Here is a 24,727-nt window from a genome sequence, read left to right as displayed (position 1 = left end):
TACAGTAACTGATTGAAATAGGTTGTTGTATGCAGTAAGACAATGTTGTTGGAATATTGCTAAATATATTGCAAGTAGGTATAAATACTAATACATGTACCTACATATCTGGATATGTATAAAAATAAAATATATGTACTTGTTTTGCAGGGGTTGATAAGCTGATCCGTCATTTACACAAACATGACATACCCATAGCTGTTGCCACCAGCTCAGCTGAAGTGACATTTCAGATGAAAACAGCCAGACACAAAGACTTCTTTGGTCTTTTTCATCATATCGTGTTGGGAGATGACCCCGAGGTGAAGTGTGGCAAGCCGCAGCCTGATGCATTTCTAGTTTGTGCGAAGAGATTTCACCCTCCTGCACCTCCAGAGAAGGTAAGAGGAGGAGGGAACACATTAACTGAAAGGTTAGGAATATTCAGTTTGGGCTATATTTGATTATTTATTTTTTTAACAGGATAAATACTTGGATTAAGATTTAATGTAAACACTATAAAAATCAGCAACCTGTGTTTTCAAAGACATTTGGGCTGTTCAGGCAAGAGGTTGTTGAAAAGCATCATTTCCCCCCACTATAAAGTTTGTAATGCAGATTGCTGATTTACTACATGGTAGTGTGCAGTAATAGGAAAGTATAATGATTTTCTGCTCCATGCATAAATCTGCAAGCTGAACTTCACCACTCAAAGTTTGGAACGGTTATTTAAGCATAGATCAGTTTATTTTTCATACATTCATGGCTGATTTACCTCTTAAGTGTCTAAACATTAGAGATACTTCTCTGTAAAGAGGATATATATTTTTCCTAAGCCATCTCTTTCCTCTTACGTTCTAAATCTCTGATATCATAATTCTTGTTTTCTGATTTAAAACCCATCAGTTTTAGCAATCTTTCTCAAATAGTAGAGGTTTTTATTTTCTCTCTCTTATATATAACTTTCCAAACTTGATTCTGAAGTAGAAATCTGTAGGGAGAGTATTCAAAAGATGAATTGAGAGTTATTTACTGTGGTGTCTTCACTTTTGTTTTAAATTAAATTGCCTTTCTTCTTAAAATATTTTTGTCACTTCCTGTCTGTCCTGAGTGGAATGTAAGTTTGGAAGTTTTGGAGTTTCATTACCACAGAAAAACGCATTACATACTAATTTTTGAGGAACAACTTTAGGTGGATTAGCCTGTGATTGTTGTTTCCTCAGTAGGATTATTGAGGAAAAAATGGTTACACAAATACATATGAAATGATTAGGTAAGATTCTTCAACCTTTCATACTTGAAGTTCTCAACCAGAGTCTCAACGGTATTTGAGTTGGCTTGGAATACACAGTGAAATAAATTTGATGCAATGTGGCATACTATGAACAGTGTTAACCAAGCTGTTCTTGGTTTTGGGTTGGGTTGTTTTCTGTTGCAAGTTCTCTTGAATATTCTGTGTATGTGCATCAACTTCATTTGAAAACTTTGATGTTTAGAAAAGGTATAGCAAACGCACATGATCGTGTTCATGCAGATGGCGGTTGTATGGACGTGTTAGGTACTTGTGTGAGTAGGCCTGGTAGGTATGGTACGTTCCAGATGTTGAAGAATCTGAGCAGCAAGGCTGTAAGTCTCACTGTAGATTCAAGTAGCTATGATTTTTGATCGTTAATACTCAATTGAGAGCAAATATTGGGAAACAGCCCAAGGTTTTGGAGGCAGTAAGAGAGGAGTTGAAAACAAGCTTAAACCACAGCTTAACTTTCATATAAAATTATTCTTTCTTACTGAAGTGTATGTCTAGGTAACAAAAAATGAGGCTATGTTCCTATAATGTTGTATGGTGGAACCTATAACCATAGCCTGGAAGCAGGCTGAGAGGTGTGTGATGCATGCTTTTCAATTGGATGAAGGTGTGGCTGTGATTCTGTAATTCTGAATGTAAAAGAGCAGAAACTATTGAGAATTTATATAAAGCTGTGTTGTAACTGGTATTGTATCTGAAGAGGAGGTAAGGAAATTGCATGTCAGCTGTGCTAATAACAAATTAAACATTTATTTCATGTGAGGAGCCTAATCGTAATATCCAGAGGGACAGCTTTCCCAAAACTCTTAGCTTATTTGTCTGTGTTTCCAAAAAGTCACAAGGTGGTAATAATTAAAAACAAAAAAAAAAAAACACAAAAGAAAGCCAAATGACAACAAAAACAGTGACACTGTGTTGTAGATATTTTTATTTATTCAGCAGTAAGTAGCTCTAGCGGTGTTAACAATGAAAAAATATTTGAAGATAATAGTAGCATCTGTATTATGCTTATTAAATTTTAAGCTTTAAAGATGTGTTAGACAAACAAAATTCAGAGCGTTCATGGTATTTTTGTATAGTCGCTTTCTTTAACCTTTATTTGAAGAAGATCATAAATGTTTGAACCCATGCTTTCCTTTATATGAAATGTAACAGCATTCAGTAGCATGCAAGTTTGCAGCAAAATATCAGGAGGTGTAGGTAATTCTGCATAAGCTAGTAATTGGACTTAAGAGAAACAGATGATTAGAGCAATGTATTTGGTGCATAGACCTATACATCTATGCTATATGTGATTTTAATGTTTTGCATTGGATTAGATTTACTGTGATGCCTGACTGAAAGCTGTATAAGGTTCTTTGGAGCTTTATGTCCGCTTAAGCATTGGAGATTGCTTGACATGCGCCTGGAGAGGACTTCCACTTCAGCTTCTTGCTAAAGCAACCTAGTACAAACCAAAACTACTTAGTGAAACAAACCATCAGGTAGCAATGGAGGACTGTCAGATTTGCTTCAAAACTTCACTGCTGCTCCAGGCGAAAAATACAATGTAGCCACAGAAGGCCAAATCCAGAATTTAGCTGTAGTAGTATAGCAGCCTGTGACTGTTGCTGCGCAGGCATACTTCTACAAGTAAGCAATTCTAAACTGATTATAAAAATGAATGTGATGTCTGCTTTACTGTCATTGAAGGATGCCGTAGTTGTCCATCTGAGAATTTCTTAAATGTTGACCTCTTGTTTTGCAGTCTTTGGTTAACTAGGAACTTAACAAGCGTAATGATGAAGCTTGTGATACATGAAGTTTCATATGAGCTTCCAACACTAGTACCAATGCAGTATCATATGAGTAATTGATTAAATCAGTCAGGCAAGCAAAATGTTATAGGCAGCTTAAATACTAGAAATTTTGTATTTTACTAAAATTCTTTTTTTTTTCTTTTAAATATATGCTGAATTCTGCTCTCAAATAAACAGATGCAACTTGCATGAAAAGCAGCTGGAGCTGTACATATGTAGAAGCAATGTGTGCTTGAATATTGTAGAAATTTCAGGCCACAGTGTTCAAAAAACTGTGTTCTTTTCCATACATTTTATTTAGACAATTGAAAAAAACTTTTTTGTTTGGGCATTTTTATTCTTTTCCTACATTTATATAATCATAATTTGGAAAATAAGTTCTTTCATATTTTTCTAGAATTAGTTACCTAATATTTTCCCATGTTTCAAATTTTTAAAACAGGAATTCCTAAAAATGTGCTGCAGAGGCAAAATTGGAGTTTTATTGATGACATCACTGTGAAATTCGGTAAATTGAGCTACATATGCCAAGGGATGTCAAAGACAACAAGAAGGGCTTCTGTAAGTACATAAGAGACAAAAAGAAGACTAGGAAAATGTAGGCCTGTTGCTGCATGAGATGGAGGACTTGGTTACACAGGACATGAAAAACGCTGAAGTACTGAACGTAGCAAGTAAGGAATGCCAGGTCCTAGGGACCAGAGGGAAGGGCTGGAGCAAGGAAGATGTACCCTTGTTGGAAGAGGATCAGATCAGGGAATACTTAAGCAAACCGGACGTAAGTCTGTGGGCCCTGTTGGGATGCACCCTCAAGTGCTGAGGGAACTGGCAGATGTCATTGCAAGGACACTCTTGATAGTCTTTGATTGGTCATGGTGGTTGAGAGAAGTGCTTGAAGACTGAAGGAAAGCAAATATCAGTTCTGTCTTAAATGCAAGAAGGAGGACCCAGGAAACTATAGGCTGCTCAGCCTCACCTCAATCTCTGGAAAAGTGATGGAGCACCTAATCCTGAAAACCATTTTCAGGTGCATTAAGGACAAGCAAATCATCAGGAGTAGAAGTAGTCAGCATGGCTTCACCAATGGGAAGTCTTGCTTGACCAACTTGATAAATTTCTATGATGAAATGACTCGCCTGGCAGATGAGGGGAGAGCAGTGACTGTTGTCTACCTGGACTACAGTAGGGCCTTTGACACTGTCTCCCATGAGATCCTCATAGAGAACCTGTTGATGTATGGGCTGGATGAGTAGATGATGAGGTGGGTTGAAAACTGTCTGAACAGGAGCACGGAGAGGGGTGATCAGCGGCACAAGGTCTAATTGCATGCCAGTGACTAGGAGTGTATCCCAGGGGTCAATAATGGGTCCAGTCCTGTTTAACATCTGCATTAATGATCTGGTTGATGGAGCAGTTTGCTGATGAAGAGAATTCTTAGGGGGATCTTATTAATGTATATAAATACCTGAAGAGAGAGTGTAAAGAAGACAGGCAGGCTCTTTTCAGTGGTGCTTGGTGACAGAATCAGAGGTAGTGGGCACAAACACAGGAGGATGTGTCTGAGCACAAGAAAACACTTTTTTACTCTGAGAATGACTGAGCACTGGCACAGGTTGCCCAGAGAGGTGGTGGAGTCCCCATCCTTGAAGTTATTCAAAAACCATCTGGATGTGGTCCAGGGCAACAGACTCTAGGTGGTCCTGCCTGAGCAGGGGGATTGGACTAGATGAGCTCCAGAGGTTCCTTCCAACCTCAGTCATCCTGTGATTCAGTGATACAATTCACAGATTTGATCGAGGGGGGTGGGGTGGTGGGGAACGGAAACAAAAGTGCTTTCACTAAATAATATTTTTCTGTTTCCATTTTGATTTAAAAGTCTCAAATAATTTAAAATTATGTTTATGGAATTTATAAGTTTTAGAATATTATTTTTTGCTTCAAAAGTTCATAAAAAGCCTTGCTGTTTGTGTGTTTCTGTGTCTATTTGTATATAAGGTATATATATATATGGCAACTATAACTTTTCAATGTTATTTTGAAGCAATTTTGTTTCATAGTAAGAATGAAAGTAAGTACATAGTAAGACATTCCCATGCAAACATTTATACATACTTCCAATATACTCATGTCATTAAAAACACACGAATTAATTATTTACCTGCTTGAGGATGTAGCAGGTCAAGGCTGTTCTTTCCAGTATTATGGTTGTTTTGCCTATAGCTTTTCTGTATAATAAAGGACCTTACTAGTAGTGTAATTTAAAAACAAGCAAATACCATTTATATCCATTGTTTAAAAAGAGGAAAAGGTTGTAATAATACAAATAGTCTTAACTCTCTTACAAAGAATCAATCTGTTCTATTTTAAAAGTTCCAAGTGATGTAAATCGACGCTTTCATTTGAAAGACTATTTCTTTGCGGTTTCTTCCATTTCTAATTAATTGATCCCATAGTTACGAATAATCTCTGTACCAAATCTAGTGAGAGCTCATTAAAAGTTTTCAGACTGATTAAATGGCGTTAGGATTTATGAGTCTCAGTAGACTTTTTATGTCATAGAAGAGAGTTCAAAGAGAAATTTTCTGAGACTTTTTTGCTACATAAGATGTAGTGAAAGAGTAATAGAGATACAGAACATTAGGGCCATTTTTTAATCTTAGTCTGTACTGTACAAGGAAAACAGAGGGTGAAGAAGGCTGAGTTAGCACTTAGTACTGAACGTGACAATCAGTATGAGCTTGTGTAAAAAGGATGCCAAAACCTGTAAACCTATTTTTCATTTCTTGTCCACCCCATTTTTATTTTTTTACTTTTTTTTTTCCCCTTCAACTGCACCACTTTTAGTGTGTGCATGTAGTGTATGTATTTATCTTACTGTGGTTTTTAGATAAGCAGTTATTTTATTAGTGATGTTTCTGTTATTCCTTATGTATACCTGAAAGTTGAATTTGTTAGGTCTACTTTATATAACGTTCAGAAACTACAAAGGCATGAACAGCTGCTCTTGGTGGTGTGCTGAGCTGTAAATTGGAATCCCTGCTGTTGAAATCATGTATTTTAGTCATCATAAATCTGCCCCTTTTCCGTTTTAGAAATAAATTGACTTGCACTCTTTCCTGAATGTTTACAATTCCACAAATCAGACATTTTATTTTAGAAATAACAAAAGCATTAAATCTAAAAATACATAGATATTTTTCAACTTAGTTCAAGCCTACTTCAATGACTGTCTCTTCAACCTTTGCTCGAGTCTGTCCTTTGAGAAGGCCTATGTTCCCAATTTTTCCTCAGCTGAAACACTATTCTAAACAGCTGCTCATGGTGTAAACTATTCTGATTTGCCCGATCTCTGCTGTCTTACCTCCTTGGACTCACAATTTTTACCAGTTATTTTAGCATATTGCTAGATATTTGCTTCTCTCAATAGTATAGCCTGTGATCACAATGGTCATAGTACACGTGACTTATAAAGCATTCAGCTGCATTCAGTGGGAATGACAGGGAAGAGTTTTTGACAGATCACCATTGTTCACATATACTGCAGTCTGTAGAGAAGCAGATACAGTACGTGCCAGCGTCTGCTTGCTGCATGAAGAGGGATGAGCGTTACTCCACAACTCTTTCTAGCTGCCAGTGCATTTTGAGGTAGAAAGCAGAATCTGGGCTTTCTTTTCAGAAGCCACTTGACCTTCTTGTCTGTACTGATGTAATTACAGTTCATTAATGAATTCAAATTAGGCAGTTGATGGGTTAGAGCCAATAAAGAAGTAACGTTGTGGTCTGATTTGTTTGTCCCAACTCCTGTGTAACCAGGCGGTTAGTACACTGACTGAAGGTCAGGGGTGTTTGAGTGTTTCTGGTGTGTGTGTTTTCTTGTTGGGCTGTTCTGGAGATGATTTCCTCACTGCTTGCATAGGGTCCCCCTTTAGAGTCCCTGATCTGCAAGATTGTGCTCCCTCAGCTTTCCCATTAGCCTCGCATGCTGTGCTGCACCGTGCCCAGCTTCCGAACAGGGCAGAGAAGACTCTGCCTTGGCAGAGGTGTGTTGTGTGGTGGGTCTGGTCCTCCCTGGCAGGTGGTGGGACTGCTGAGCAACTGGTTGAGTGCCATGAGAGCTTGAAACCGTTGCTCCTACATACACAAGGCATGCTTAGGGTTGCAGCAAAAGCAGAGTTCACTCCCTTGAAGAATTTAGATTGCATATGGCAGATTTTACTGTTACTGTACATGAGGTGCTTGGGAGGTGAATGAAGTATGTTGCATCATTTGTGCGTATCCAGATTAGTTGAGTTGTTCCATGCAGACATACCTGTAAGTGTTGAGAGTGGATAGCAAGTGAAATCTGAAAGGGTATATCTATTGGCTTGAAAACAGGACATTTCCACTTGTCTGACTTCTAACCAAGATGAGGTGCCAAGTTCAGCAGGAACCTCCTTTTCTGACTTTATGGCTTTGTTGAGAAACGAGTCTTTTGCTTTCACGTGTGCATCCAAAATTGCACAATCTCATCAGCTTGCATCTATTTCTCAGGAACTAAATGTCTTACATTTAATGGTTTGTAAAGCATAATCGCAAATGTAGTCCCAGCACATTCCTAAAATGTCAAGAAAAATTGGCTCTATAGAGAATGTAACAGCAATCAGGGACTTCAGTTTTCTTTTTAAAGCAAGAGAAGAGAGAACACAAGAGAAGAGAGGGTTGTCCTTATCTCGTCCACTGTGTGGAATACTTCCTCAAAAAATTGGGGAAAACAGCTTTTTGGGCACTCTTCGACCCGAGGAGTTCAGTCTTCCAGTTTTGGGTTTTCTTGCAGATTGTGCTAGTTACTATGTGGTACACCAGCTGTTTGCTCAGGAAGGTTCTTGACTAGAACTTTTTCCTGAATTGATAAAGCCTTTACTTGTCTTGCTCTCCATTGCGATTGAAGTCTCATTTTGAGGTGGCAAGTTGTGATTTGAGTATTTAGTATGTGTTACTGGCCTCACTCTCTAATTCCTGCTACTGTGGGACACCGCAAAAAAATAAACAGCATCAACTTTTTTTATGTTCCTCCCTCTCCCTCCCCCCATGCTGGAGAAGCTATTGATCTCAGACAGACAATGGAGAATTTTAAAGGAATAAATTATTAATAGATTATACATTTACATTTCCTATTAGACCATTTAAAGTAGGTATTGAACAATATAGAGTTTTATGTAAGACCTCCTTCTTGAAATACTGCGAGAAGCTTACAGCTTGGGATGCAAAGATCACAGCACTCTAATGGAATGTACTTTTTATGTGATATGCTGCCGGACAGTCTGTTGGCTGAATTGTGCACCTTCCTCAGCTTCTAAATAGTCTGAGCATGTAGGCCTTTCTTGTCTCTCCCAGGCTGGATGATGAAATCTGTGATTATGAAGCTCAACTTCCAGCTTTGTAAGTGTAACAGACATGGCTACAGAGAGGAGAATGAGAGATGTTTCACCACACCTAACCATCCAGGACTTCTGAAGATCTGCTATACACATGCACCTTTTTCCTAAATCCATAATAGGCCACTATTTTATATTTACAAGACAATTAAAGGAAGGAGACAAAGTTGTTTGTTTTGTTTTATTTTCAGTTATCATGCTCTCAGTTCCCATGGTTGATTTTCTTCCTCCCTTTTCTCCTGAGGCATGTGTGCTTGCATGTGTGCACACACACACACCCCTTTGCTGGCAGTCTTTATTATGTATTTGTGGAAGAAAAATTAGATGTTGCATGGCTTGAAAGTAATTTAGTTCCTAAGTGTTCCAGACGTTGCCCTTGTTACTGCAGTGCATGTTTATTTATGGATGTATTTGTCTTATGGAAATGAAAAAAGTCATTGAAATTCTATGCAAAAAATAACCTGGTCAAGGTTTGCTTTCACTTAATGTATCTGATTGGAAGAGGAAAGAAGGGTTATAACTGGTTCTTAGTCTTTGGGGTACCCTACTTGGGGGATGGGGAGGCAGGAATATTTTTTTTTTTTCCTTGCATTTATCTTGATCATGTATGAAGTAGCTGCTAAGGGACTCGATGAAATGTGATGCAGAATAATAAATTATGTTCTGCAGCTGCCTTTGCTTCTACGTGAGGTGAGTGCGTAAGCACAAAGAGACTGGTACACCTCGAAATTCTAAAAGCATTATATTCAGATTAGCAGGTCACTGGAGATGTGTTGCTAATTGTTTTAGTGAACTCATTATGGGTATTATCACATATTAATTATGCATGGTAAGTAGTAAGAAAGGGGGAATATCCTGCTTTTATGATAAATTGCTCACTGAGTTATCTTTTCTTTTGTTCAAGACCTTGAGCATTTTTTGGAGATGCCAAACAGAGCAGTCATTGAATAATTAGATTTTAATTAACAAGAATTTTCACAAAAAAAATTGTTTAAACGTCTTTTGTGTTATAGCAAGCATGAGTAAATCCTCTTTCAAAAAGATCTGGTGGACTGATACTCTCTGTATCTCAAGTCACCTTTGTAATCACCCCAGAGCTTGTTGTAACAATGCTTTTCAACAGTTTCAGGTCAAAGAATGAAGACTGAAACAAGGAATTGCGTTGTTAGCAGTTTTTTTTGTAAATTATTGTCACGGGGAGACCTCTGGGAAGCTTTAAAGACTAAGGTCAACCATGCGTTGTTTTAATGCACTAAGGCTGGGGGAGGGAGAGCTCATTTGGTTGCTTCTTTGTTGTTTTTTTTTAAGTTACTTGCTTTTTGTGGAGATGTGGTTGTAGGTAATTTTCAGAGAGCTGGTATTTGTGGTAGGGTTCTGCTTGTTTTGTGTCATAAAGAATTTGTAAGAGTCTGAATTTCTGGCACAGTTGCAGAAAGCCTGCATACAGGACCATCAATTAACACCGACAAATTATAGTCTAAACAGGGCAAAGCATTTTGCTCAGTCTGAGTGCTGTATCACAGAATAAGTGCACTTACAAGTTGATTACAAAGTGTACTCCATAAAACAATGTTTGAGAATTTTTTTTTATTACTATCGTGATAGACTGGTGGTATAAAGATAAAAGACCTTGTAGCACACACAAGAGCTGAAGAAGTGACAGCTTTATCTGCTGAAAAAGGATGCTTAACATTTCCATTCCAGCATCTCTTTATCTTACAATAATAGAGTGATTCAAAGCCAAGAAGAAAATGGTTCAAGTTAAGCTTCAGTAAGACTGAAGTGATTCTGAGTTAAAGTAGAAAACAATTCCAAGCAGTGGTGACAGAAATACTGTCCTCCTATTCCATCAAAGAAAGCTTTTCATTTTTGTCTGAACATTACTGGATTGCTCTTCATACTCAGATTCAGTGTCCACCTTATTTTATACCGTCTTTGATGTTGTCTAGTGCCAGAGGCATATTATTCGCCTTTGAGCTAGAGGGGATTAATTTATTTACTTAAGTTCTGTTGCTCCCGTATCAAGTAATTGAAGGCTCTTTTTAACCAAAAAATATAAAGGGGGCTTTAGTAACTCTTTCACAGTATTTGTTTTTCTCTTGATGCTGATGACTACCTGGGACAATTAATTCTGTAAATCTTTTGCATGTGTTCTGAATTTCTCACCTTATAACTTCTTTGAATGTCAGATTTTTTTTATATTATGAGTGAGAAAGATAAATAGTAATTGATCTGCCACTCAGTATTTTAGGTTCTACTCATCACATCCCTTTTTATTTTGTGGTCTAGAAGTATAACACTTCACAATTTGTTCCGACTCTCACTATCTGAAAGGGTTGTGTTTGGGATTTCTGGGGGGTGAGTGTCGAGGAGGTGGGGGTTTGTTTGGGCTTTTTTTTCCTCATAAGCATTCTGAATGCATTTCTTCAGACCCTTCCTATCAAAAACATTTTAACACATAATAATGTCTGTGGCATACAGTGCATAGAGTATTCCAGATAAGACAGCATTATATATGTCTGTGAATATATACAGTATCACCCAAGGTCTGAGTTTTCACTGGGCTGTTGTTGGAGTGGAGGACGGATCGGCGGTAACGATGTCCCCTCAATATGAGTATAAATTGTTCTCCCTTATTAGTCAGCAAAACAAGGTTTATATACCAAGCAATTACAGCCTCTGATTGGTTAGTTACCCTTAACCATATATGGGCAAGACTGCTGCGATTGGTGCAGAGCGTCATCTCGATGCGGAAGTGACGATAAGGCAGGAAGCGGTGAGGAGGCAGGAAGCGGCAATGCGGCAGTCCACCTGCGCCAGCGTTCCGTGTTCGCCACTTTACCTTCTCAGCAGTGTTCCGTGTTCACTGCTTTCCAGGCCTGTCTCCGGTACAAAGCCTGGGTTGCTCAACGGCACCAAACTATGTCCCCTCTCTTCCAACCAGGACTCCACAACTCCCCTTTCTTGTTTTTGAGCAAGCTGGGTATAGTCAATCATCCTGGAAAGAGCCCTTTTAAGACAGTTAAAGCAAATACACTTTATAATTCCAACAACAATCAACACAATACATATACGCAAACCTTTTACAATTAACTTAAGCCAAACGGGCAACTACCAAAGAGTGAGGTGAGCAATCCGCCCAAAAAACCCTGATTTTGCTGTATCTGGTTGGTGTGCTGTTTTGTTGCACCACAGCTGCAAGCGGTTGGACAACTTCCCTGACTGCGCCTTGCACGGCAGCAGCAACTGTCACCTGTTGCTTTTGTGCACCAGCTCTCTCTACTCTGGACAGCATCTCTTCAACTCCTGCTCCTTTTGGCAGACTGGCAAGTACTTGCTTTGTAGTTCTGTTGGCGTTGTCAAAAGCCATTACCCGAAACATTTGTTGTTTGCTCTCATCGTTTAAGTCTGGATGATTCATTACCGCGTCCCACAGCCGGTCGATGAAGTTACTGTAACTCTCGGTGGCTCCTTGCACGATGGTTCCGAAGGATGGAGCAGACGAACCAGGCAACGCGAGGAAAGCTTCCAGGGCAAGACGAGCCGACAACTGAAGTATATTGGCGGGGAAGGTTAATTGCACTTCCAGGTTAGCATAGGTTCCTTGTCCAGTAAGAATCTCTGCTGTTATCCCATAATACGGGTCTCGCTGGTCCTGATGTCGCATTGCCTCATCCATTGCCCGTTGTTGCCATGCCGACCCCCATGATAAGAACTGAGTAGGGGTTAGCAACAATCGCATTAAATTCTGACAGTCATATGGACACATCAAATCAGCAGAATAAATCCAGGTAACAATTTGTCGAGTGGCCTCAGATTTCACCCCATACTGCGATATGGTGCTATGGGCCTGTTGCAAAATCTTCCAGTCATGTGGTTCCCATTTGCTATGACCATTAACCTGTACCACAGGACAGGCTAATGCCTGAGTACTTCCTATGTTGGCAGCAACACTCCACTGTCCGTCCAGTATAGCGTCCCTTATGACACCGCTCCAGCGGCCAGGTCTGACCGAAGCTGGAGGCCCGATTAAACATTTTGGAGAGGGAGGCTCGTCTTCTCGCTTGAGGGAGCTAGCGGGGGTTGATATATGCTGCAACTGTAAGTTCATCTCTTGGAGGCGCTGTAGAATCGATTGTAAAAGATCGTGCGCTCCCTTTTCCTGCAATTCATTTCGCTCGCCACTAGGGGGAGTCGAGAGCAGAGACACCTCGCTGGGGGGTGGCAATGGAGGATACAGAGGAGGGGCCGATGCTGCAGGCTGTGCCTCTTCCCCTGCCCCCTCTGTGGGCGGTACTAGCCACTCCTCCCCTCTCACTGGGGGTTGCGGCACTTCCGGATGAGGCTCACTTCTCTGCTTGGTCTCTCTAATGGCAACTTTCTGCAAGACCTCTACTCCCCCCAGCAGCATCCGAGCTACACTCCATACTCACCCGGATCTCAGCAATCGATTTACAGGTAGTCCCAGTCATCCCCTTTACAGCCAGTAGACTAAAAACGTGTGTTAACGTCCCAGGCTTAGGCGCTTTATCTTTTCCGGATTCAGGAGCTAGCATCTGTGCTGCCGCACACGCTACCCCTTGTTCCGCCTTTATAGCCTTTAAAGTCCCTAATACTGTTCGCCAAAAGCCCCCAGACAGCCTTTATTTCCTTTTCTTCCTTTTCCTCCCCCAATATTGTCTTTTCCCACATTGTCTCTCCCAACTCTTGCCATTCCGAGACAGAATACAGTAGCTGGGTATCCCCAAAGTGAGCCCATTGCTGCCCCAACTTAATCAACTCCCCGAGTTGTTTTGCCGTTGCGTCTATTCCTCTCTTAGAGAGAATACCGACGAGCAATGTTGCTGCAGCCTCTACCTCCATGCTTGCAGCTCCGGCCTCCACCTTAAACTGTGTCTGCTCCAGGCAGCACCGGCGGGCCCGTTTTTTCTCTGGGAGGCGGCCGTACGTGTCTGCCCTGCGACTATGCACCCAGGCAGCACCTCTCCCAGCTGTCTTTACCCACTCCCCTCCTCTCGCTGCTTACGGCAGTCTCAGAGATTTCTGCAGGGAAATCAACCATCCTCTGCTACCAATTGTTGGAATGGGGGACAGATCGGTGGTAACGATGTCCCGTCAATAAGAGTATAAATTGTTCTCCCTTATTAGTCAGCAAAACAAGGTTTGTATACCAAGCAATTACAGCCTCTGATTGGTTAGTTACCCTTAACCATATATGGGCAAGACTGCTGCGATTGGTGCAGAGCGTCATCTCAACGCGGAAGCGACGATAAGACAGGAAGCGGCGAGGAGGCAGGAAGCGGCAATGCGGCAGTCCCCCTGCGCCAGCGTTCCGTGTTCGCCACTTTACCTTCTCAGCAGTGTTCCGTGTTCACTGCTTTCCAGGCCTGTCTCCGCTACAAAGCCTGGGTTGCTCAACGGCACCAACCTATGTCCCCTCTCGTCCAACCAGGACTCCACAGGCTGTCTACAGTGATGTCCAGTACTTAAACTGAATGTTACAAGATGTACATGTCATTTAATTTTTTCCAGCTAATGTGTATTGCTTACATTTCTTGACCATTTTATTACATTTGACACTCGACTGCCCAGTAGACTACCTTGACACTCCAAGTTTCTTACAGATGTTTCTTATCCCAGATGACCAACATAACTTTCTATCATCAGCAGATGTTACCAAGCATAGAGGTAAGGATTACTAGTCAATAATTCCGTGAATCACACCAGATTTCTTTCAAAATTCATCTACAACTGCTTTCTAAAATAGTAGCATGGTAATGAGAAATGTTTTTTAATGTTAGTAACTCCTTCACTTGATAGTTTACTTGCTTCAGAGCCTCGGGTTCTTGCTGACGAGCAAAGACTAGCTGATGAGATTTCATCCATTACTGAAAATATCTTCTGTTTCAGAACATGTTTTCGTCCATTAGGAAATTGTGCTCTTTCTCCTGAACAGATACTTGGTCACAGTGATCCATTCAGTTGCTGTCTCTAGAACACATTATTGCATCCTGCAGCTTCAGACTGAAGAGTGGAAACATTAGAGGTTGCAGACTATTGTCCTGAGCTTCAAGGCTATTACAGACTTAGACTATTACTGGTTAAAAAAAAGTGCCATGGGCAAAAAACGTAATAGTATGTAACCTACCTTACTGCTTTCCACTTCCAGTAATGCAGTTATCCTAAGAAGATGCCAACAGAACCTTTTATTCTGAGAAGAATCATCCTATATCTTAGGTAGAATGTATTTGCTATTTTAAGATTAGCTGTGATATATCCTTTGAATACTGCTTTCAGTTGTGAGTTTTTGACTTTTCAGGATGAAAATTTTCATTGAGTTTTTTTTTCTTAAACTTCAGCAGAAAGTGTTTGTGATTATTTTAATGTTTTCCTCAGAAGATAATAATATTTTCTAATGATAGTAATAACTACTACAATGGTCATATGATAACTTCCATGAAGAGTTATATTGTGTAAAGCAGGTGTTTGAAGTTTGGGAAGCTGGGAGTCCTGCAGTCAGGTGTTCTAAGACTCAGGAATAATGCTATGACTCTGCCATACTAAGACCATTAGTAGACCTGGGAATGCTCCTGAGTTTCCTGATGTTTGTGTGCCATGGCTGCTCACTGTGTATATCATATTTAAGTACACATTAAAACCTGAGGGGGAAAAAAAGAATAAAATCCACGTATGCTGGATGATAGGCATGGGGCCTGCTCTGGACAACTGTCAGAGCACTATGAAATATATATAAACATCAAAGACTATAAGAAGCATAGATGTAGCTTGTAGAAACTAATCACTCTTCCCCCCCCCCCCCCCCCATGTTCCCCCCCCCCACACACTGGTTGACATTTGTTTAATGAATGTTGCGGCTTTTTTAGTGAGCAAGAAAGTTCCTGTTTTTAGATGAGAAGCATGTATTGTCCCTCAATTTTACCCAGAGTTAAACAGTTAACAGAGGTAATTTCTGATAGAATTAAGTACTGAATCAGCCAGTTCTGCATTAGCTTTCAGCTGTATTCTCTGCTGCCCTGGTCCAGCAAGGAGCAAAAGTGGTTTAAGCAAGACAAATTTCAGTTAATAGCTCAGCAATAAGAAGGGGAGGAAGAAGAGAACGTACCAATGATTCCTGAAAAAGTGTATTTTTAAAGATACTGCTGAAAAAGGATGAAGAGTGTAGGCATGGAGATTGTACAAGGCACAGAGGTCAGAATGATATAAGACATACAGCTGAAAGTGGGAGAAAGAGATAAAGAATGCAATTAAGTGAAAGGATAGAAAATGTCTAGGGAGTAGGAGGAAATAAAAGCAAGACATACAGTAGTTGTGGATAAGATAATATAGGGCTTTGAAGGTGAAAATGAAAACTTGAATTTGTGACTGTATTAACTAATCTATATAGCTTCATTATAAATTATGAAGAGTTAATAGTGTGCAGTAGCCCATTTGTCCTTAATGTTTTCCCAAACATTTTTTAGGGAGTGTAGATGAAGAGCGAGATAAGTTAATGATGTATATACTGAAATAGTAAAAGCATTTACTTTTTTGAGACTAAGCATTCTGTCTCAAGGGGATTGGTAGATGGTGTGACAGGGCTAACATTACAACAAAAGCTCTTCAAACATTTAAGATGCTATATGTCTAAATTTAAAATCTCATGAAGATAGTGGAAAGAAGAGTCAGCTGCAAATGTGTTCTTCGGTGTGTGTCAAAGGTTTTCTTTAGAAACACTGAAGTCGGAGTTTCATCTTCTGTTCTGTCTTGCATTCACTAGTAATTCTAAGGCATTTGGACAATTTATTACTGTCCCTTTCTCCTGGCACTTGATTTTTTTTTTTTCTTATCATTTTAGCAATCAGTTGAAGAGCAAGTAGACTTGAACGATGATGGTTGACTTTGAGGAGGCTGGTGGAAAACTGTTTTACTGATATCTTGCTATTTACAGCTCTTTACAGCTGTGGTGTTAGTACATGACAGCCTTAAATTTCTTTAAGATGATTAATATTCAGTGGAATAACTTTATTCTTGTTTCTCTGATGTTTTGGGGAACTGATTTTGTTTTAATAATATAGTGTTAATGAAGGATGAATAAAATGTTCCATAAGTCGTTTACTCAGAAAAGGCCTTCTGTGTATTTTCTCTGAGAAGTTTTGAAATGTATTCATTCTTTGCAGGAACAATTCAGTCTTGCCAGCTTTCACAACATTTTTAAAAATCTGTGAATTGAGTCCTTAGCTTCTCTGTCTGAGTATGTGATCTGGCTTTGTGTAAAGTGATTACTAGTAAGAGCTTCAGGCTCAATGTCAGTCCAAGGATGAAGAAATCCATCACAGAATGCTGTATTTTAATAAAAGGATTTCAGTTACTCGGCAGTATGAAGATATAATAATGCTTGTGACATGCTGTGCTGTATTGCTTTAGGATCAGACTGAACATTGGAATAATAACAGCATCAAGATGAAAGAAAAGATAGGATGTCTGATTTGAGCATCTCTTTTTCTCCTATTGATTTCTATATTTAGCATAGTGTATGGTATGCCAGGCCCTAGTTATAAAGACCTGTGAAAGAAACCACTTGGATTCCTGGTCTTGCATGTTAGGAATCAAGCAGTGCATGATGCATAAACTTGCATAGCATTGGATAGACACCGAGGAGCATCCGCCACAGGATGCAGCTGTTAGGTTGTGTGAGGAAAGCTGGTCTGAGGACCCATGGAAGAGCTCAGAGAGGCGATGGCACGTGGGGGATCCCAAATCACACCCTGCCCGGCTGCTCCCAGCCCCACCACAGGAGCCATCAGCCCATCAGAGGCCCATCCCCACCAGGCCGGGGGAGCACCGCGTCCCGAAGGCAGACGGGGGCCCCGATAAAGGGCTCGGAGGGAGGGACGGCCTCTCCGGGCCCTCCCAGGGCTGTCCCACAGAGCCACCGAGGTGACTCAGTGCCAGAGACACTGCCTGGGGCACGGCACGCATTGTGGGGGGCAGGGGAAGAGCAGTCTGGGGTTGTGCAGGGCTTGTTGTGGGGAAATAGAGGGGTAAGGGGGTAAAAAGGGCGGGATGCGTGCCAATAGCTGATGCGGTTGCCCCGCGATGCCCGGCTTTTGACTGGCGCAGTCTGTCCTGCCTCACCAAATTCCTCTTTGCTGGCTGAAGGGCGTCTGTTCGGTGCGTCTGTGTGTGGGTGCCCGAGTGCCAGCAGCTGGAGTCAGGCCCCAGGTGGGGGCCCGTGTGTCCCCGGTGCCAGCGGCTGGAGCAAGCAAGGGCCTGGGTGCTGGCGGCAGGGCAAAACCGAATGCCAGCCCTGGCATGGGGCTGCAGGTCACGGGGGCCTGGCCTGTGCGTACGCGGGTCATGGTGGTCGGACTGGGTGCGGGCAAGTGTGTGAGCGCTTGAAAAGAGCTGACTAAATGAGCCCGGGGGCTCACGTGAGTGCTGAGTGTAACTGCATTGACCTGTGTGGCTAGCCATGTGTGTGTATATATTTATGTACATGGTTGTGTGCATGTGCCTGCTGGGGACAGATGCTCAGCCTCGCTGCTGTTTGGACCAAGGGGCATGGAGCTGCGGCTGCCTCCCCTCTCTCAGGCTACCAGATTAGGCCCGATTACCAAACAGCAGCAACCCATTCTCTGGGATGCAAAGTAACTCATTTGACCCTGCTTCGGCAAGGGGGTTGGACTAGATGACCCACAGAGGTCCCTTCCAACCCCTAACATTCTGTGATTCTGTGATCCACTGTGTGAGAACAGGTCAATACTGAGTTCAGATCAGGTTACTCTGGGCTTGTCCAGTCGGGGCCTAAAAGCGTCTGAGGATGGAGACCGCACAGCTTCTCTGGGCAACATTTTCCAGTGCTTAATTCTTGCTGTGATTTCTTTTGTTTTTTCCTTTTTTTTTTTTTTTCCATTTCTCCATATATCTAGTCAGACAGAACCTCTCTCATGTTCATGCTACGCAACTTGGCTGTCACATCTTTTCAGTAACGTCTGCAGAGATACTGGGCAGCTGCTGTTTGGCCCTCCTGAAGTCTTCTTTGGGCTGAACAAGCCAAGCTGCCCTTCAGCATTTCCTCACAGGGCAAGTTGCTACAACACCAGCTGTCTTGGTGGCCCTCTGCTGGACCTACTGAAGTTTGTCATCATCCTTCTGTTTTCTTCTTTCCCAATTTTAATGACTAATGAACTTTTCAGACATAATCCTTGCATATGTGACAATTGTGACACAAAATAGTAACAGAATTTCATAGTCGAGCTTCTACTCAACCGATACTATTAACTTAAATAATAAACCAAATAGTCTTCCACAATTCTTTAAATTTCCTTTGAGTTGTCGTTTTGTTCTGTGTTGAAAGATTTGAAGAGCGTACAGAATCCTGACACTTAATTTAGCTTCAACTCATGCCTAGGAAGTTGCATAGCACAAAATACACAAAGTAAACATAGAGCTCTTCTGCTTCCCCTTCCCCTCTCATCATATTGACCAAACGTGGGGGGATGTTCTACATCATCTCCTGGGCAGAGGCCATCCTCCTTTCAGGACCACCTTTAATTTAAAGTGTTTCTCATTTCTGTGCCCTTATTTGATTGTTTGATGTAAGTTACTGGCACCAAAGAGTTTTTTTCAATAGAGGTAGTCACTGTAGAAGTCTGTTTTAATTTCTAACTTTATGCTTTTTATATTTTTCTGTAAGTAAGGTCATGAATACTTCTTTCTGTTTCACTTAGAATTTAATTCTCTACCATGCCTTCCTTCTTCCTTCAAGGAGAGGAAAAGGGACAGATTGTTTAAGGAGAATCTGGATTTTCTGTTTACAGAGCAATAAATGTTCTGAAATGAACTGCAATTGTATATGTTTTAAAATTGCCTTTTTTTGACAGATTAATAAATCTCAATCGAAGGCCTGAATGACTAGAGATATTAAAAGCTTGTGTTGCCTGACAAAAACAAACCAACGACCTTTTTGCATTTCTTTATAAATATAGCAAAGGGATTAGTACTATTCCACCTGACTGTGGCTCTCGTTTTATTTGCAAATGCCTTTATTTATGGGTCCTCCACACAGTTTGTAATTATTTTTTTGTGTGTGGAGAGCATAAACAAATATCACCTTAATTGGCACAAAGTTAAAAATGCCATGGTTCTTTAACAAGTACATATGTTCACGATGCAGACACTGCAGTGCAAAACCTCCTGTTGACATCATAAGCTTTTGCCAGTATCAATAAGCTTACGAATTTTAGAGAACTTAGATTTACGTTTTCAAACTTACACCTATGTTGATCTTGTGGATTCATCTATTTTTCGCACTTTCACGTACAGACATGTGGGATAAATCTACCCTATATTCCATCTGCAATAACAGTGGACAAGGATATCTTTTGATAAAAGGCTTAGGAAACAGTCATAAAAGTATTTAGGGCTTGCTGTTGATGTCATGATTAATTTAAAAAGTCGAAAATTATTTGTTAGTTGTTTAGAAACAGATTTTTAGTAGAATGCAGAAGGACACTGGAATGAATAAAATAAAAAAATCTGTCTTAATTTTTCCTGTGTGCCTTCTTCAGATTCGGCAACGGTTTCTGGGATGAAAGCAATTAGAGAAAATAATAGGAAACTGGGCACAAATATCAGTGGTAGACTGTAGTGTGTCTGATATGTAAGTCCATTGATGTTGTATATACTTCAGTATGTATCAGCAATGTCACATGGAAGTGTGGTATATGAATTATTACTGCTGATTTTGCTGAATCTGTTAGGGAGTTTAGCAAGGACCTCACCCTCACCTCATTTTCTAATCAGACAGGAAAGTGTCATTGCGTAGGTTTGAATTAGATTGAACATTTAGTGACAATGAAATGTCACAGAATGTAGAATTTAAGATTACTAACTTTGGTTTATCAGTGCCTTGCCAAAACATGTTTGGTGCTGTGCTGGTGGTACTTTTATATTAAATTGAAGAACAGTTTTAGTTCCTGCCAAATCCCCCTCATCCTGAGGGTTTGGTTCAGTCCTGACAAAGTATCACGGAAGTCACCTTTTTCTGTCTAGCCTTCCTGAGGTACTATGCTTGACATTTTACTGTGTTTTATGTTAGCTTTATAAATGCATGCAGTTGTATATCTGTATATGTAGAGATATTTATCTGTATAGAGATATATGCAGATACATATTTTAAACTATTTATACCACATATATGCATTTGTGCATAACAAATGTGTCGAATCCAGGAGCCTGATAACAGCGAGACTGCTGTAGCTCCATGGCCCCAAATCCAGCCAGTAGCAAGGCTGAGAACATATTTTCAGCAGTCACATGAGCACACACAGCAAGTGCGATGTGCATACACGCAGGTACGTGTGCCAGCCCCACAGAATGGCACAGCAGAAGCGCTCAGCACTCGCATAGGCACAAAGACCACCAGCAGCCTCATCCTGTTGCCCTCCCTGGGTGACCAGGGTGAAGGTCTGTTAGTGCAAAATGTATGCACGTAGGTGCAGTGAGGATCCCTCCAGCAGCTGGACTGAGGCACTCACCTGGCCCCGGATCCCAGTCTCCCCAGTTGCTGGCGCCTGGAGGCATGACCTCCCGAGGCCGCAGCCCTACTCTAGCCATCGGTGCAGATCCTCCTCCCCTTCCTCTCACCAACATCCATGCAGTGGATGGCTTAGGCACAGCCCATCCAGGGGTCCTGGATCCTTGTGCTCCCCCCATCGTCTCCCGCAGAGGGTCTCCCGTGCACACACAGATGGGTCTCTCGGAGAGCCCCGATCTCTGCAGCAGGTGGTCAGGGTTGCCCTGTGCCTACCCTGCCCCTCCAAGAGCCGGCATGGCTGGTGCTCTCGCCCGCAGAGGCATGGCCAGCTCCCAGGCCGCTTCACCTGCGTGCCAGCTCATCCGGCGTGCCATTTACTGGTGCTCGCACACTCCCTTGCACACCCACCCTTGCTGCGGGTGCTGTGCTGTGGGCACATGGGACCCCTGGAAGCATGGCAGGGCCGGCGCTGAGACCTTCGTGCCCATGTGAATGCACAGTAGTGACCCCTCGCCCAGGAAAACCATCAGAAATGGAGTTTAATTAGAGGAGACAGGACAGCTGGCTGGCACAGGCACAGCTGTGCACAGGGACCAATGGCTGCTGCTCACACCTCACTAGCCCCTTCTGTCCCCACTCCTGCGGGGCACCCTGACCCGCAGACCCTCTCCTGCTGGCAAGTCCAGCTGGGTGTGGCCCAGCCCTGGGGGCTCCAGTGGCACCAGGGGTGGCTGGGCCAGGGTCCACCACTGCCCTCGCAGGGCTGCTGGGCCTCCCCCTGCCCCTGGACCTTCCCCTGCCCTTGGGCCACCAGCCCCACCAGGCAGCACAGAGATGAGCTGCTGGGAGGCTGATGACTGCTGTGGTGGTCCTGGGAGCAGCTGGGCAGGGCAAGATTAAGGGGCAGTGGTCACAAACTGAAGCAGAAGAAGTTCCATCTGAACATGAGGAAGAACTTCTTCACTCTGAGGGTGACGGAACACTGGCACAGGCTGCCCAGAGAGGTCGTGGAGTCTCCTTCTCTGGAGATATTGAAAGCCCGCCTGGACAAGGTCCTGTGCAGCCTGCTGTGGGTGACTCTGCTTCGGCAGGGGGGTTGGACTAGATGATCCCCAGAGGTGCCTTCCAACCCCTACCACTCTGTGATTCTGTGATTCAGTCTCTCCCACCTGCCCTTGATGCTCCTGCCATGTTTCTTCCTGTGTGGAAAGACAAGCGCTTCTATCACCTAAACTAACGTGTGTATATGTGTGCAGATAGACATGTATTTCTAGACATGAAAACGTACAGATCCCTCTCTGTAAAATCATACTTAGCAATTTTAACTGCTAATGCTCCATAGATGCTCTTTTGACTTATTAGTAATGTGATGTTTCATAACCACAGAAGATTTGGAAGGAAAGATTTTTATTAATGCAAAACTGTCTGCTTAAGTTGTGCTCCCTTTCTCCAAGGAGAATAGTTAGGAAGGCATTGAAAGCAGGGAGAAAAACCTTTTTAGTTGATAGGTAAGTAGGGGAACATGTGGGAGTGAAGAATGGCAGCTGGCATCTAGCAGCCTGCAGCACTGCCACTGCTAAGCACAAGAACATCTGACTGAGAAAAGCATTTAGAGTGTCATGAGCAACGTCTTTGCTCTCCATCTAGGTGCAAGATGCTGGTAATCTCAAGAAGCTCAAAATGACATCACTTGAATTTGTAAGATTTCCTTCCTGTTTCTTTTGGTGACCAAGTTAAAACTTGACCTGGTTGAGATTATAACAGTAGTTCTAGGTAGACTAATTGTTTCTTTCTGGTTTTAACCCATCTCTTGGCATTCCATAGAACTACTTGTTAAATTACTCGTTTACTTGTCAATGAGGAGACTGTCCTTTATGGCTTTGAAAGTATTAACATGTTTTATCTGCCGGTGTGGGGTCAACAAAGAAAACAGAAGTTTTAGTGGCTTTTCTGACATTGTTTTCCTGGCTAAGACTAGAACTTACAAGCCTTTGAAGAATACAAAACAGATGTGTTTAGCTACACCTTCAAGACCTGCAAACCCAGAACATTTATCCCCAAGACAACCTTTATGTGTGGATGAGAAGTTTCAGACCTCATTCTTTCAACATATTTGCCATCTGATTTATGAATTTTCTCTATTCAGTAATGCATCTTACCTGCACCGCACTGGAAGTAGTTGAAATCAGTTAGCAAAGTTTTTAAATATAATAGAGAGAAAACACTACAACTTCTAATCAGAAAGAAATAGAGGAAAGAATTACTTAAGATATTTCTTGTATACTGAGTCATGGTATTTGAGATTCTCTTTTGCTTCTTAACCTGGCAGCCTGTCCTCCTTTTTTTTTTTTGTAGTCACAGCATATTTTACCTGGTAGCCAGAACATATCTTTCAGTGGATTATGTGGCAGTGATACTTTGTCACCTTGACATACCTGCTGCAGTCTGGTTTCCTCAGGGAATCCTTTTATGCTGTCTGGAGGTTGAAGCTTCGAAGTTATCAGCAAATGCTGCTCATTGCACTCAGCTGCCTGTCAATTTATCCAGATTCTTGGCAATACCTGTGGCAGCGTCTATTTCTGAACTGATCGTCTTGCTGTATTAAAGGTGGTTTCTTTCAGGTCATGCATTTTGATGGTTACAGCAAGGTAAAATCTGTTTGCAGTATGCCATGGTAGTCTTACTAATATATAAATACACATAATTTCATTTTAAAAAGAAGAAAAGAGGGGTAGCCTGTTCTTAGGCAGAGATGACTTATTTTTTTTTCCCCAAATAAGCATGTGTTATAAGCATGCTAACTCTCATTCAGGTGCTTGTTTGTAGGTTGACTGCAAGCATTTGTAGAGAAGGCAGTTTGCCTTTGACTTAACTGTGAAAAAATGTGTTTATATCAGTATTGGTGTGACTGAGATACTTCCTAATGGAGTGTTTTATATTCTCATCATCTCTAATGGTCACTTAGCAATACATTTTTTCTGTATTTTTTGGACATTTGTTATTCAAACCTTTAAATTTAGAAGTTCCATTACAGTGCCATCCATCTCTGCACCAGTGAGTGTGGCTGCACACTTTTGAACAGGAAAGAAAAGCAAATCAATTTCATACGCTCAGCAGAAAAGATAATTATGATGGCTGGTGGACACCAAGTTGACCATGAGCCAGCAATGTGCCGTTGCGGCAAAGGCAGATGATGATGAGAGGTATTGCCAGCAGGTTGAGGAAGGTGATACTGCCCCGCCACTCAGCACTGATGAGGCCATACGCATACTGTGTCCAATTCTGGGCTCCTCTGTACAAGAGACAAATGAAGCTACTGGAGGGAGTCCAGCAAAGGGCCACAGAGATGATTAAGGGACTGGAGCATCTCTTCTGTGAGGAAAGGCTGAAAGAGCTGGGACTGTTTAACTTGGAGAAGGCTCAGGGGCGATCTTATTAATGTATGTAAATATCTGAAGGGAGGATGCAAAGAGGATGGAGCCAGGCTTTTTTCAGTAGTGTCCAGTGACAGGACCAGAGGCAATGGGCACAAAACGAAGCACAGGAGGTTCTCTCTGAGCATCGGGAAACACTTTTTTACTGTGAGGGTGACCGAGCACTGAAACAGGTTGCCCAGAGAGGTGGTGGAGTGTCCCTCCTTGGAGATACTCAAACACTGTCTGAACTAGTCCTGGGCAACTGGCAGTAGGTG

The 24,727-nt window shown here is 41.8% G+C and overlaps 1 protein-coding gene across 2 annotated transcripts in view; it reads left to right on the top strand.

The window, feature by feature from the left end:
* The window catches only part of PUDP (pseudouridine 5'-phosphatase), a 77,203-nt gene that overhangs the window by 40,450 nt on the left and 12,026 nt on the right, over positions 1-24,727 (top strand). The window contains exons 3-4 of one of the 2 annotated variants that reach the window (XR_012764722.1): positions 151-380; positions 3,527-3,645. Coding sequence is in view for 1 of the 2 variants with exons in the window: in XM_075428073.1 (XP_075284188.1) it covers positions 151-380 (230 nt within the window). In the remaining variant the exon portion in view is untranslated. The remainder of the gene's footprint in view (positions 1-150; positions 381-3,526; positions 3,646-24,727) is intronic. The other variant, XM_075428073.1, reaches the window with a different exon arrangement.

Source organism: Opisthocomus hoazin, chromosome 1, assembly GCF_030867145.1.
Source record: "Opisthocomus hoazin isolate bOpiHoa1 chromosome 1, bOpiHoa1.hap1, whole genome shotgun sequence".
NCBI classification, from domain to species: domain Eukaryota; kingdom Metazoa; phylum Chordata; class Aves; order Opisthocomiformes; family Opisthocomidae; genus Opisthocomus; species Opisthocomus hoazin.
The sequence above is the reverse complement of the archived record's forward strand: the minus strand, read 5'-3'. Positions and strand labels throughout refer to the sequence as shown.